This window comes from Notolepis coatsorum (genome assembly GCF_963971535.1).
Source record: "Notolepis coatsorum genome assembly, chromosome: 6".
Lineage (NCBI taxonomy): Eukaryota > Metazoa > Chordata > Actinopteri > Aulopiformes > Paralepididae > Notolepis > Notolepis coatsorum.
Window position 1 is genome coordinate 17,857,633 of NC_140170.1, and position 13,886 is coordinate 17,871,518.

Consider the following 13,886-nt stretch of genomic DNA (forward strand, 5'->3'; position numbering starts at 1 on the left):
GGGTGGTGAGTGCTGTCTCTCTAGGGAGCATGGCAGAGTGGGTGGTGAGTGTTGTCTCTCTAGGGAGCATGGCAGAGTGGGTGGTTAGTCTGCTGTCTCTCTAGGGAGCATGGCAGAGTGGGTGGTTAGTCTGCTGTCTCTCTAGGGAGCATGGCAGAGTGGGTGGTGAGTCTGCTGTCTCTCTAGGGAGCATGGCAGAGTGGGTGGCTCGTCAGCCCAATTAGCCTCACCTGGGAGAGCTGCCCGTCTATAAACGCGTCTCTGGTTAACCGTCGCTCTCTCTCCTCCATCTCCTCTCACCAGGTTATCCACCACCCATTGAGTTATCTTTTTCCTACTTACACCACACTTCCCCATTCACTCATCCATCACTGATTCTTATCCATACATATTCCTTGTTTATTTGATTGATTGTTATGTTCACTTGCTTTCACGTGTGGACTCCCTTTTTGTCACAATTGATTGACCCATTTAGTCATTTTATCCAAAGCGACTTACAAGTTCTATACGACAAGTCAGCAGGAAGGGTACAACTGAGTAACAATGTTCATCAAACAGCGCTGAGACTTGGGTGCTGCAGTGTTGAGTGCATAGTAGTAAAGACAACAATTCTTTTTTATGAATGGTGAACTGCCCCTTTAACCCATTTAGACCTAAACACCTGCTAAAAATGCATTATATAGCCTGCATATACACACAAATGTGTTTCCCGATTTCAATAGGTTAAAGAGTTCCGTGGGTAAATACCCTTAAAAGATAAACACCACCGGGCGGCTAGGTGGTGTAGTGGGCAAGGCACTCGCCACCAGTGTGGAGACGCTAGGATTCGCGTGTTCGAATCCAGCTCTCCACATTGTTTTTCAGTTTGGCTGGTCGTCCGCAGTAATACACATTGGCCGTATTACGGGGAGGGAAAACTGAAGGGTGGGGATCGAACGTTGTGAACAAGCGACTCCTACAAGTCGGTTGGTGCGCCTGCGCAGTAGAATCAGGAAGTGTCGGGGGCAGCGTGAGCCTCCCACGCGTTACTCCTCGACACTGAGAGATCGAGCTGCGCAGGTGAAAAGATGCGACTGCTGTTACCTCAAGTACCGGAGGGGACTTGTGCTATGTATGACTTAGTCCACATTGCAGCCGGCTTGTGGGAGGCAAGAAACAGCGTTCGTGACAGGGGAGGGTTGAATTGGATGATACGAAATTGGGATGGGAGAAAATATGGAAAAATGGGAGAAAAAGTGGATAAAAAAAAAAAAAAGATAAACACCACCCAAACCCTAATGTGTCATTTACAACGGCCTAGGAGAGTTAAATCAATATTTTTTTAACATGACCTACTCTGATGTCATCAACTCAACGTTTATTTATAAAGCACATTTAAAAACAACCGCAGTTGAACAAAGTGCTGTACATGTCAATAAAAGGCTAACACAGGCAATGCAATGTGGCACAAAAGCATACCATGGTATACAGCACAATACAACAACATACACAACAGTACAAGAAATACAGTACAGATGATGCGGCTGGGTGGCGCAGCGGACTAAGCGCTCGTCACCAACGCGAGAGACACTGGTATCGAATCCGGCTGTCAGCGCTGCCTCCGGCTTGGCCGGCCGTCATACTGGCTCAATTGGCAGAGTCAGCGGGAGGGAAGCCGGTGGGGTGGTAATCTGGTCGTTGTAAACAGTGACTCCTACAGGTCGGTCAGGGCGCCTGCACAGCGAGGGAGGGAGATGGCGAGGGTAGTGTGAGCCTCCCACGTGTTACACCTCACCAATGAGAGTCCGCGCTGGCAGGTGAAAAGAAGTGGCTGGCTGACTCTGCATGTATCGGAGGGGACATGTGATATTATCCATCAACCCTCCCTAGACCGACCAGTGGGGGGCACATGTGAGCAACGACCAGGAAGGGGAGGGGGGAATTGGCATGACGACTAAATTGGGATGAGAGAAAAACACAGAAAAACAGGAGCAGAAAAAGTGGATAAAATAAAAATACAGTACAGAGATGCATGTTAAAATCGGGTGCCCAGCTCAACCGGTATAAAGTCTGAAGCTGCTCCATTGACAATGAGTGAGAGATTAAATTTGTGGATCCACAGAATGTATATTTTCTTTTCGATACCCAAATGTTAGTGTTGTCCTCGGCTCTGAAACAGGGTTCTCTCAGCGTCTCGTAGGCTGTGTTCACAGTGCAAGTCCAAGTGCTCAATTCTGATGTATTGCTCATTTCTTTTTTTGTTTGGCTGCCGACTGTTGTTCACATTATGTTTTAAATTTGGCCGATATCAGATTCCAGTGTGATTGAAATTGCATCTGCCAATATGCCATTTGTCCATTTGACCATCTGGAAAAACAGGAACTAATTTCGGGCATCGTGGCAAATTCCATTGCGGTGAAAAGGAATCGGCACTGTGTCGCCACACTATGGTCTTCTGTGGCGCAACAGCAGCAGCTAAGCTAGTAATTATGTTCAGCCATAGATTTATCCCCCCCCTGACACACCACAAACGGCCTCTGCCAGTCCTTCCTGCCAGTGGCCATTATCAGGCAACTGTGGGCACGGACTGCTGCCATTTTCTGGAGAACTAACGGCTGGAGAACTTGAGAACTGTTAGGACTGTCTGACTCTTAATAATAAACACTGTTAGGACTATATGACTCTTAATAATAAACACTGTTAGGACTGTCTGACTCTTAATAATAAACACTGTTAGGACTATCTGACTCTTAATAATAAACACTGTTAGGACTATCTGACTCTTAATAATAAACACTGTTAGGACTGTCTGACTCTTAATAATAAACACTGTTAGGACTGTCTGACTCTTAATAATAAACACTGTTAGGACTGTCTGACTCTTAATAATAAACACTGTTAGGACTGTCTGACTCTTAATAATAAACACTGTTAGGACTATCTGACTCTTAATAATAAACACTGTTAGGACTATCTCACTCTTAATAATAAACACTGTTAGGACTGTCTGACTCTTAATAATAAACACTGTTAGGACTATCTGACTCTTAATAATAAACACTGTTAGGACTATCTGACTCTTAATGATAAACACTGTTAGGACTATCTGACTCTTAATAATAAACACTGTTAGGACTGTCTGACTCTTGATAATAAACACTGTTAGGACTATCTGACTCTTAATGATAAACACTGTTAGGACTATCTGACTCTTAATAATAAACACTGTTAGGACTGTCTCACTCTTAATAATAAACACTGTTAGGACTGTCTGACTCTTAATAATAAACACTGTTAGGACTATCTGACTCTTGATAATAAACACTGTTAGGACTATCTGACTCTTAATAATAAACACTGTTAGGACTATCTGACTCTTAATAATAAACACTGTTAGGACTATCTGACTCTTGATAATAAACACTGTTAGGACTATCTGACTCTTAATAATAAACACTGTTAGGACTATCTGACTCTTAATAATAAACACTGTTAGGACTATCTGACTCTTAATAATAAACACTGTTAGGACTGTCTGACTCTTGATAATAAACACTGTTAGGACTGTCTGTCTCTTGATAATAAACACTGTTAGGACTATCTGACTCTTGATAATAAACACTGTTAGGACTGTCTGACTCTTAACACATTCCTGGCCAACCACGTATATTTATTGGGAGCCAGCGGTTGACGGCCAAAAACGTATATTGACTCGTTTTTAATACCCTATTCAATGTCACAGAGCTGTATTTTGCCTGGTAAAGGCATATTGGGACTCCAAAGGTGCAGTAGCGGCCAGATCCTGCTAGTGGCGCTGTATCGAGAGTGCAGTAACCCCCGTTCCAGACCGGGTGCCACACTGAAAACGCTCCAGGGTGCTCTTTTCTACTAACCTGAACCTAGGGCATCACCCGATCACATTGAATAGTTTTCGGGACCCCCGATTCATTATGCTGTGGTGGGTTATGTCGTGGGCCAAATGAACATATGATCTACCAGATGGCAATCAAATAATTGGAATATTCTTTTTGGAATCCCACCAGCCACAGGTAAGGACAATTTAACGTCAATTTCAGCTTGATCGTGCAAGGATTTCATAGCCATCCCCCTGATCAGCGTATGTTGTGGTAATAACGAATGCAGTTATTGGCAATCAATTAATCAGAAATGAACCCCCCCGCTTCATGCATTCATGATGAAACATAATACCGATCATATGCATTTGATTTTTTTATTGTAGCGTGTGTAGGGACGAAACGCCAATGGATTTGGTATAATATAAATAGCCTCACAGGAATTAGCCCTGATCATTCCGAAATAACACTCATATTCACCACGGTATAAAACGGGAACGTATGGATGGAAAAATTATTGAACGGAAGGTTCTTACTGTCAAATGACCATGATATTGTATCCATAGCTATAATATAAAATATAGATTTAGCTCCACAAACAACGTGAGGCACAGTGAAAGTGTGTAATGGAAAGCTGGTGTAGCTATAGCTATCTGGGGAATTCCAATGGCCGTGAATGTGTTAATAATAAACACTGTTAGGACCAGGGTTGGGCATCGTTTGTGTTAATAATAAACACTGTTAGGACCAGGGTTGGGCATCGTTTGTGTTAATAATAAACACTGTTAGGACCAGGGTTGGGCATCGTTTGTGTTAATAATAAACACTGTCAGGACCAGGGTTGGGCATCGTTTGTGTTAATAATAAACACTGTCAGGACCAGGGTTGGGCATCGTTTGTGTTAATAATAAACACTGTTAGGACCAGGGTTGGGCATCGTTTGTGTTAATAATAAACACTGTTAGGACCAGGGTTGGGCATCGTTTGTGTTAATAATAAACACTGTTAGGACTAGGGTTGGGCATTGTTTGTGTTAATAATAAACACTGTTAGGACCAGGGTTGGGCATCGTTTGTGTTAATAATAAACACTGTTAGGACCAGGGTTGGGCATCGTTTGTGTTAATAATAAACACTGTTAGGACCAGGGTTGGGCATCGTTTGTGTTAATAATAAACACTGTTAGGACCAGGGTTGGGCATCGTTTGTGTTAATAATAAACACTGTTAGGACCAGGGTTGGGCATCGTTTGTGTTAATAATAAACACTGTCAGGACCAGGGTTGGGCATCGTTTGTGTTAATAATAAACACTGTTAGGACCAGGGTTGGGCATCGTTTGTGTTAATAATAAACACTGTCAGGACCAGGGTTGGGCATCGTTTGTGTTAATAATAAACACTGTTAGGACCAGGGTTGGGCATCGTTTGTGTTAATAATAAACACTGTTAGGACCAGGGTTGGGCATCGTTTGTGTTAATAATAAACACTGTTAGGACCAGGGTTGGGCATCGTTTGTGTTAATAATAAACACTGTTAGGACCAGGGTTGGGCATCGTTTGTGTTAATAATAAACACTGTTAGGACCAGGGTTGGGCATCGTTTGTGTTAATAATAAACACTGTTAGGACCAGGGTTGGGCATCGTTTGTGTTAATAATAAACACTGTTAGGACCAGGGTTGTGCATCGTTTGTGTTAATAATAAACACTGTCAGGACCAGGGTTGGGCATCGTTTGTGTTAATAATAAACACTGTTAGGACCAGGGTTGGGCATCGTTTGTGTTAATAATAAACACTGTTAGGACCAGGGTTGTGCATCGTTTGTGTTAATAATAAACACTGTTAGGACTAGGGATGCCCCCCGGACCCCGGTTTTAAACGGGAACCGGTACTATATTAGAAAATACCGGAGTATTTATAAGCTCTGACGTCCTCGGTACTGCTATCGATACTCTAGAGAAATTATTATTATTATTATTATTATTATTATTATTATTATTTAAAAGTTGCGAACGATCCTCTCTCTGTCTCTGCACGAGAAGCGAGCCGCAGCCAGCGAGTCAATTATTACACACACTCCTCGCGAGTCGCTCGCTAGTGCTACACATAGACATACGGGTACTACATACGGGTACTCCTTAATGAAAGTGCCCCGACGCCCCGTGCTATAGCGCGCGGCACACAGACAGCAGCTCTGCATGCACTGAGTCGTGATCATGGCGGATAGAGCGAAGCGTTCTAAAGTATGGATATACTTTACAAGGGTCAATGCCGACAATGCACGTTGCCACAAGTGCAACAAAACATTTGCCAGTAAGGGTGGCAATACGAGCAAATCAATTTATCAAAACATCTGTTGGCAAAACATGATATTAGTGTGCAGAAATGCGCGTATTCGACTGCCTTGCGCGCAGTGTTCCATCTGCATACTGCAGCCGTAACCCAAGATACGGAGTTGCCTAGGCTAATAACGAATTATTACAAATAGGCTAATAAACAAAACAATTGTTTAGCTACAAATACTACAATCTAAACTTTTTATAGATCGTCAAGCTGAGGCGTCAGCCACTATGTCCCAGCCCAGTGAACCCAGGGCCACCACACATCCTCCCTCTACCTCCCTCCACCACCCAAAGTCCTTTCTCCCTAGCAGCTAGAGCAGGGGTCAGGAACCTTTTTGACTGGGAGAGCCATAAAAGCCAAATATTTCTAAATATATTTCATTGAGAGCCATATAGTATTTTTAACGTATAATAAATTAAATATGTCTTACTTTTAATGCGACTGCTGGTGCTGCATGGTTTTGCTGATGGCCTTGTAATCTGGTTCATACGTGGTGAGATTGAGCTTCATGCAGGCGTTGAGGCTCCATTAGTTAAACATGAGCGTAGGTTGGTCTTAATGTTCCTCATATGCGAGAATGACTGCCCACATGCATATGTAGAGCCAAACATGGTCAATACGGCAATACTCACGCTGCATTGTGTGGTATGTCACAGGAAGCTCGTTCCAAGTTTTAAGAATCAGCTGGTCTTCAGGTTGAAGATTTTTAATTTCTGTCCACTTGTGTTCCCTCGCCAGCTCTGCTCGCTATATCTTCAGCTACAGATACTATTAGCTGTATCTTCAAAACTAATTTCTGTTTACTTTAAAATGACACAGTATTATTAAGAAATATCACAAGTATTAAAAAAAAAAAAAAAAAAAAAAAATTTACTAAAAAATTTCTGGGAGCCATATGCTGTCACCAGAAGAGCCATATATGGCTCGCGAGCCATAGGTTCCCGACCCCTGAGCTAGAGGAAGGATGACAGAGGATAGGGTGAACGAGTGTCACAGTTCTGTTAGCCTTTTGCATTTGTTGTTTATTATAAAAAGTCTATAATTCAGAGTCAGACACATTTAAAACATTGTTGCTGCTGTTGCTGAAGAAATTATATTAATTTATTATATTTATTTATAAAGTTATATAAAAGAACATTGCTGCTGCTGTTGCTGAAGAAATTATATTTATTTATAATACTTATTTATAAAGTTGTATTTATAAATAATAAAGCAATGTTGATTCTGTTCTTAATTAATTGTCTTTTTTTCTTGCAAAAAAATAACCAAAAAGAACCGATAAGAGTATCGATAAAGTACCGAACCGTTAAGCAGTATCGATAAGAGTAGTAGTATCGATAAAATCCTAACGATACCCATCCCTAGTTAGGACCAGGGTTGGGCATCGTTTGTGTTAATAATAAACACTGTTAGGACCAGGGTTGGGCATCGTTTGTGTTAATAATAAACACTGTTAGGACCAGGGTTGGGCATCGTTTGTGTTAATAATAAACACTGTTAGGACCAGGGTTGGGCATCGTTTGTGTTAATAATAAACACTGTTAGGACCAGGGTTGGACATCGTTTGTGTTAATAATAAACACTGTCAGGACCAGGGTTGGGCATCGTTTGTGTTAATAATAAACACTGTTAGGACCAGGGTTGGGCATCGTTTGTGTTAATAATAAACACTGTTAGGACCAGGGTTGGGCATCGTTTGTGTTAATAATAAACACTGTCAGGACCAGGGTTGGGCATCGTTTGTGTTAATAATAAACACTGTCAGGACCAGGGTTGGGCATCGTTTGTGTTAATAATAAACACTGTTAGGACCAGGGTTGGGCATCGTTTGTGTTAATAATAAACACTGTTAGGACCAGGGTTGGGCATCGTTTGTGTTAATAATAAACACTGTTAGGACCAGGGTTGGGCATCGTTTGTGTTAATAATAAACACTGTGAGGACCAGGGTTGGGCATCGTTTGTGTTAATAATAAACACTGTGAGGACCAGGGTTGGGCATCGTTTGTGTTAATAATAAACACTGCGAGGACCAGGGTTGGGCATCGTTTGGATTTGAACGATTCTGGTTCCGATTCCGATTCTCCATTTCGATTCCTGTTCTAAACGATTCTCGATTCCGATTCTTTGAGGTGCAGGTCAAAACAGGTCACAGCTTATTTCGCAGTTTTTTATTTTTTTTTATCTTACATTTTTTTCATACTATTCACATTGTCAGTTGACTTGATAGTTTAATTTGGTTGCTGTACTGTAACTAGGGTATTAATTAACAAAGTAAGTTCCAGAACCGGAAGTTAGGAACCGGTTCCTATTAGAACCGGTTCTCGGTGCCCAACCCTCTGACTCTTAACACTTTCAGTGCCGTTCACGTAGATCTACGGTTCTGTTAGAGCCATATGAAATCCGTTTTATTATTTTCCAAATTCCATTTTATTTTCCCCCAAATTCATTTTTTTTTCGTTTTAATATTTCAGAATTCTGTATTTTGCTTTTTATGCTCATTTTACCATCAGAAATAGTGTCTAATAAGTGGGAATGACAATGTCAGTAGCCTAGATATATCTATTATATTGTGATGAAATATATTAATGCATAATTTAGGCACCTTTAATTTAGTTTATTTCGTTTATAAAGGACAGTGTATAATGACAATCGTTTGCGTTAAACAAATGGATGAGTGCACTAGATTTAGCAAGAAGCTATCATTTCCATCTATAGTCCTATGTACTGTAACGTTACATAGCTATTTAAGTTTATTTAGAATATATAAAGGGCAGTGTATAATGATAATCGTTTGCATTAAACAAAATGGATGGGTGCACTAGATTTAGCTAGAAGCTATCATGTCCTAACGTTACATAGCCATTTAATCACAATAGTGATGCAAGTGTTTTTGCGAGTCCAGGACATGGAACGTTGACAGAATTTGCAAAACACCTTATCGACTGAAGCATAAAAGACAATAGGATACTGCTCTGCTCTGAATTTAGGGCTTAGTGCGGAATGTCTTAGCTTCTTGACGACGTTAACACCGAAGCAGCCAGACGCTTGAGTGTAACCCGCTGTAGCGTCCCCGGTCATGTTTGCTTTGCACCAAACGTTCCACCCAAAAACGGAATTTCAGTCCAGATTGGGCCAAATTCTGCAATATTCCATGTTTTGCAGTCGATTCCATTTGTATTGGTTAATTCCGCGATTCCGTCTGCGATTCCGTGAACGCGGATTTCATATGGCTCTAGGTTCTGTCATCCGATCGTTGAGTGCCGGAAACGTAGATCTACGTTTCTGTCACGGTATTTCTTTTATTATCTATTAATAATTCAGCGGGGCACCTTATGCATACTGTTCTGAGTGTGTCTAAGCTGGCAGACAGTATTATATATATATAATAATAAACACTGCACAGACTCTGGTACAGTGTGTTACTACGGTTTGGACCATGTATACCATCATCACTATTACATTTACTACTGTCTGATTGAATCCTGCCACTCACTACTGTTATCACGATTGTCATTATTACTTGCACTTTGTTCTATGTCCCATCACCCATGTGTACCTATCCTACCTGTACGAGTAAAAGTAACCAGTACAAGGTTCCCTAACTGGCATGATATACGTCATACGTTGTAGTCCGTGCAAACAAGACGAAAGTATTTCTCTGGTCTGCATCCCCTTAACTATTGTGTGTATTGAGCCGTACTGTATTGTACCCATTCTGCAATCTGTTAATAAAATGTTCAATCAATCGATCACCTGCACGGTAATCCAGTATATTTTTTTCTTTTCTAAAACATAAACCAGTTCAATACATGTAACCACTTTTGTTTAATTTCTTTGATGGCTCAAATGTATGCTCTAGTCTAGTAGATTTTGTGTTTTGAGCACAAAGTTCATCATAGATCTAGCCTCTTTATTTTGCTCTCAAAGATTGATGCATTTATCTTTCAAATGTAGGGGCCAAGGTTCACCCACCACAGTCTCACTAAATCCTAGGGGTGGGACGATACATCGATCCAGATCGATATATCGATCTATTATCAATAATCAAATAGGATCGATGCAACGTAAAAAGATCGATTCATATTGCGATACTCTTATTTTGAAAATCCCATGGCGTGTCGTATCCGCTCGGCTCGGATCAACAGCACACAGCAGTAGCGTCTAGAGCGTCACTAGAGCAAGGCTAGTATGCCTATTCTGTGACCCAAAACATGTCCCTGCTGTTTTATTCCGCAACGGGTCAAATGCATCTAACCGGCTTTGCAATTCTCGCCATTCCATTATGCCCACGTCGCGTTAAAGTGAAAATAACGTTACGTTAGCATAAGCTAACCCAGAGCCATAGGCAGAGAGAAGTGGGGACTGGGAAGGAGGGTGCATTCTCAAGACAGCGCCACTAACAGGATCTGGTTGGTACTGCACCTTTGGACTCCCAATAAGCCCTTTCCAGCCAAAATACAGCTCTGTGACAGTGAATAAATAGGATATTAATATCGAAAAAAAAGAAAAACTAACCAAAAACAGTGAACAGGAGGTCTATTTGTATTAAAAAACAATAGATTGTTTTTCATTTAAATGTCTGGAAGAGCTCAAAAATAAAAATGTCAAATGATATTTCCATTGCATTTATTTTTTTGATTTAAATGTTACTGATTGTGTTAAATGGGCATATAATATCGTCTCATATCGATCGCAGGCACCTGAATCGAATCGTATCGTATCGTGGCAGACTTTGTGATATCGGAAAATATCGTATCGTTGTCCAAAGAATCGATATCGATATCGTATCGTGATGAAACTGGTGATTCCCACCCCTACTAAATCCTGTGGGAAACACTGGAAGGGTTGCATTTACAACACAAGACAAAATGAGAGCATCGCGGCATGCGGCACGATAATCGTTTTATCTTGAGCATCTCATTTTGATGATCGTGGGAAGAGAAAATCGTAATGGAAACTTGCTTAATAATCGGCCGGGCCCCATTGGAAGCCTAAAACAAAGAGAGAAGCCTGGCTGGCCAGTTGTACTTACAGTTGTGAGAGCATTTTGTCATCATTGAAATCTGCAGGAAATCAAAACAAACTGGACACCGGAGCAAGGCCTCGACATTCTGGAGGAAGGAAAAGGCACTGGTGAGTTTTAGGGACGGGCAAAACTCACTCAATTGTGGCTCGGGATTAAGGCTGAGACCACTTTTTTTTGCATTTATAAAATTGTTTAAAATAAATGTTTCTTAAAAAAGAAAAAAAAATATTATTTAATGTTAGTTCGTGTGTGTGTGTCGTGGGCCAACTACAGCATCGCAAAAACTACAGTGAGTGCACGTGACACACACACGAACTAACGTTAAATATATATATATATATACACACATGCCAAATAATAATAATAAAATCGATATTTATCGATAATTTTGTCCCGATTTATCTATTCTTCCAAATGGCATATCGTCTCAGCCTTACTCGCGATGTAAATGTAGAGCAGTCGTCCATTCCGGCGCATCCCGGGGGCAGCGTGTCGATGTGTCCTTGAGCAAGGCACTTCACCCCCTAACTGCTCCCGAAGAGCAGGTCGGCACCTCGCACGGTCGCCTCTGCCGTCGGTGAGTGAATGTCAAAGTGAATGGATGAATGTGAGGAATAAGTTCTATATGTGCTGTACATACAAGTCCATTTACCTCAGCGGATCAATGTAGCCGCACAACATTCAAAATCAAAGTAAGCGCTATTGAGCGTCATTTTGTAAAATGTCAGGCATCACAGTACTCATTTATATATTTCATACCCAGTTTAATCACCTGTGTACGTTGTATATTACAGTAGTACCTGCCTGGTTAAATACATAAAAAATATGTATATATTTAAATAATAAAAACTATTTATAACTGTTTATCAGCTTTCCTACTCTTTTTTCACACCTTTGCAACAATGGCCTGCTTCTCTCACACACACACACACACACACACACACACACACACACACACACACACACACACACACACACACACACACACACACACACACACACACACACACACACACACACACACACACACACACACACACACACACACACAGACACACACACACACACACACTTAGAGCCCCCACCATCCCCTGCCGTCAGCCACTAAGCCCCTCCCTCTGGGCTCCTCCCCCCCGGTGCCTTGCTGAAGGGCCTGTCAGCCACTAAGCCCCTCCCTCTGGGCTCCTCCCCCCCGGTGCCTTGCTGAAGGGCCCGTCAGCCACTAAGCCCCTCCCTCTGGGCTCCTCCCCCCCGGTGCCTTGCTGAAGGGCCCGTCAGCCACTAAGCCCCTCCCTCTGGGCTCCTCCCCCCCGGTGCCTTGCTGAAGGGCCTGTCAGCCACTAAGCCCCTCTCCTCTGGGCTCCTCAGGCCCCGGTGCCTTGCTGAAGGGCCTGTCAGCCACTAAGCCCCTCCCTCTGGGCTCCTCAGGCCCCGGTGCTGAAGGGCCTGTCAGCCACTAAGCCCCTCCCCTCTGGGCTCCTCCCCCCCGGTGCCTTGCTGAAGGGCCTGTCAGCCACTAAGCCCCTCCCCTCTGGGCTCCTCCCCCCCGGTGCCTTGCTGAAGGGCCCGTCAGCCACTAAGCCCCTCCCTCTGGGCTCCTCCCCCCCGGTGCCTTGCTGAAGGGCCCGTCAGCCACTAAGCCCCTCCCTCTGGGCTCCTCAGGCCCCGGTGCCTTGCTGAAGGGCCTGTCAGCCACTAAGCCCCTCCCTCTGGGCTCCTCCCCCCCGGTGCCTTGCTGAAGGGCCTGTCAGCCACTAAGCCACTCCCCTCTGGGCTCCTCGGGCCCCGGTGCTGAAGGGCCTGTCAGCCACTAAGCCCCTCCCTCTGGGCTCCTCGGGCCCCGGTGCCTTGCTGAAGGGCCTGTCAGCCACTAAGCCCCTCCCTCTGGGCTCCTCCCCCCCGGTGCCTTGCTGAAGGGCCCGTCAGCCACTAAGCCCCTCCCTCTGGGCTCCTCAGGCCCCGGTGCTGAAGGGCCTGTCAGCCACTAAGCCCCTCCCTCTGGGCTCCTCGGGCCCCGGTGCCTTGCTGAAGGGCCTGTCAGCCACTAAGCCCCTCCCTCTGGGCTCCTCAGGCCCCGGTGCCTTGCTGAAGGGCCTGTCAGCCACTAAGCCCCTCCCTCTGGGCTCCTCCCCCCCGGTGCCTTGCTGAAGGGCCTGTCAGCCACTAAGCCCCTCCCCTCTGGGCTCCTCCCCCCCGGTGCCTTGCTGAAGGGCCTGTCAGCCACTAAGCCCCTCCCTCTGGGCTCCTCCCCCCGGTGCCTTGCTGAAGGGCCTGTCAGCCACTAAGCCCCTCCCTCTGGGCTACTCGGGCCCCGGTGCTGAAGGGCCTGTCAGCCACTAAGCCCCTCCCTCTGGGCTACTCGGGCCCCGGTGCTGAAGGGCCTGTCAGCCACTAAGCCCCTCCCTCTGGGCTCCTCAGGCCCCGGTGCCTTGCTGAAGGGCCTGTCAGCCACTAAGCCCCTTTCTCTGGGCTCCTCCCCCCCGGTGCCTTGCTGAAGGACCTGTCAGCCACTAAGCCCCTCCCCTCTGGGCTCCTCCCCCCCGGTGCCTTGCTGAAGGGCCTGTCAGCCACTAAGCCCCTCCCTCTGGGCTCCTCCCCCCGGTGCCTTGCTGAAGGGCCCGTCAGCCACTAAGCCCCTCCCTCTGGGCTCCTCGGGCCCCGGTGCCTTGCTGAAGGGCCTGTC

At 44.5% G+C, this 13,886-nt stretch overlaps 1 protein-coding gene across 4 annotated transcripts in view; it reads right to left on the reverse strand.

Annotated features, from left to right (window-relative positions):
- The window catches only part of rad18 (RAD18 E3 ubiquitin protein ligase), a 385,931-nt gene that overhangs the window by 346,274 nt on the left and 25,771 nt on the right, over nt 1-13,886 (reverse strand). For 3 of the 4 annotated variants that reach the window (XM_084316159.1, XM_084316157.1, XM_084316160.1), the window contains exon 2: nt 11,210-11,288. In XM_084316159.1, coding sequence (XP_084172285.1) covers nt 11,210-11,288 — 79 coding nt within the window. Of the gene's footprint in view, nt 1-11,209; nt 11,289-11,640; nt 11,772-13,886 lie in introns of all 4 variants that reach the window. The other variant, XM_084316158.1, reaches the window with a different exon arrangement.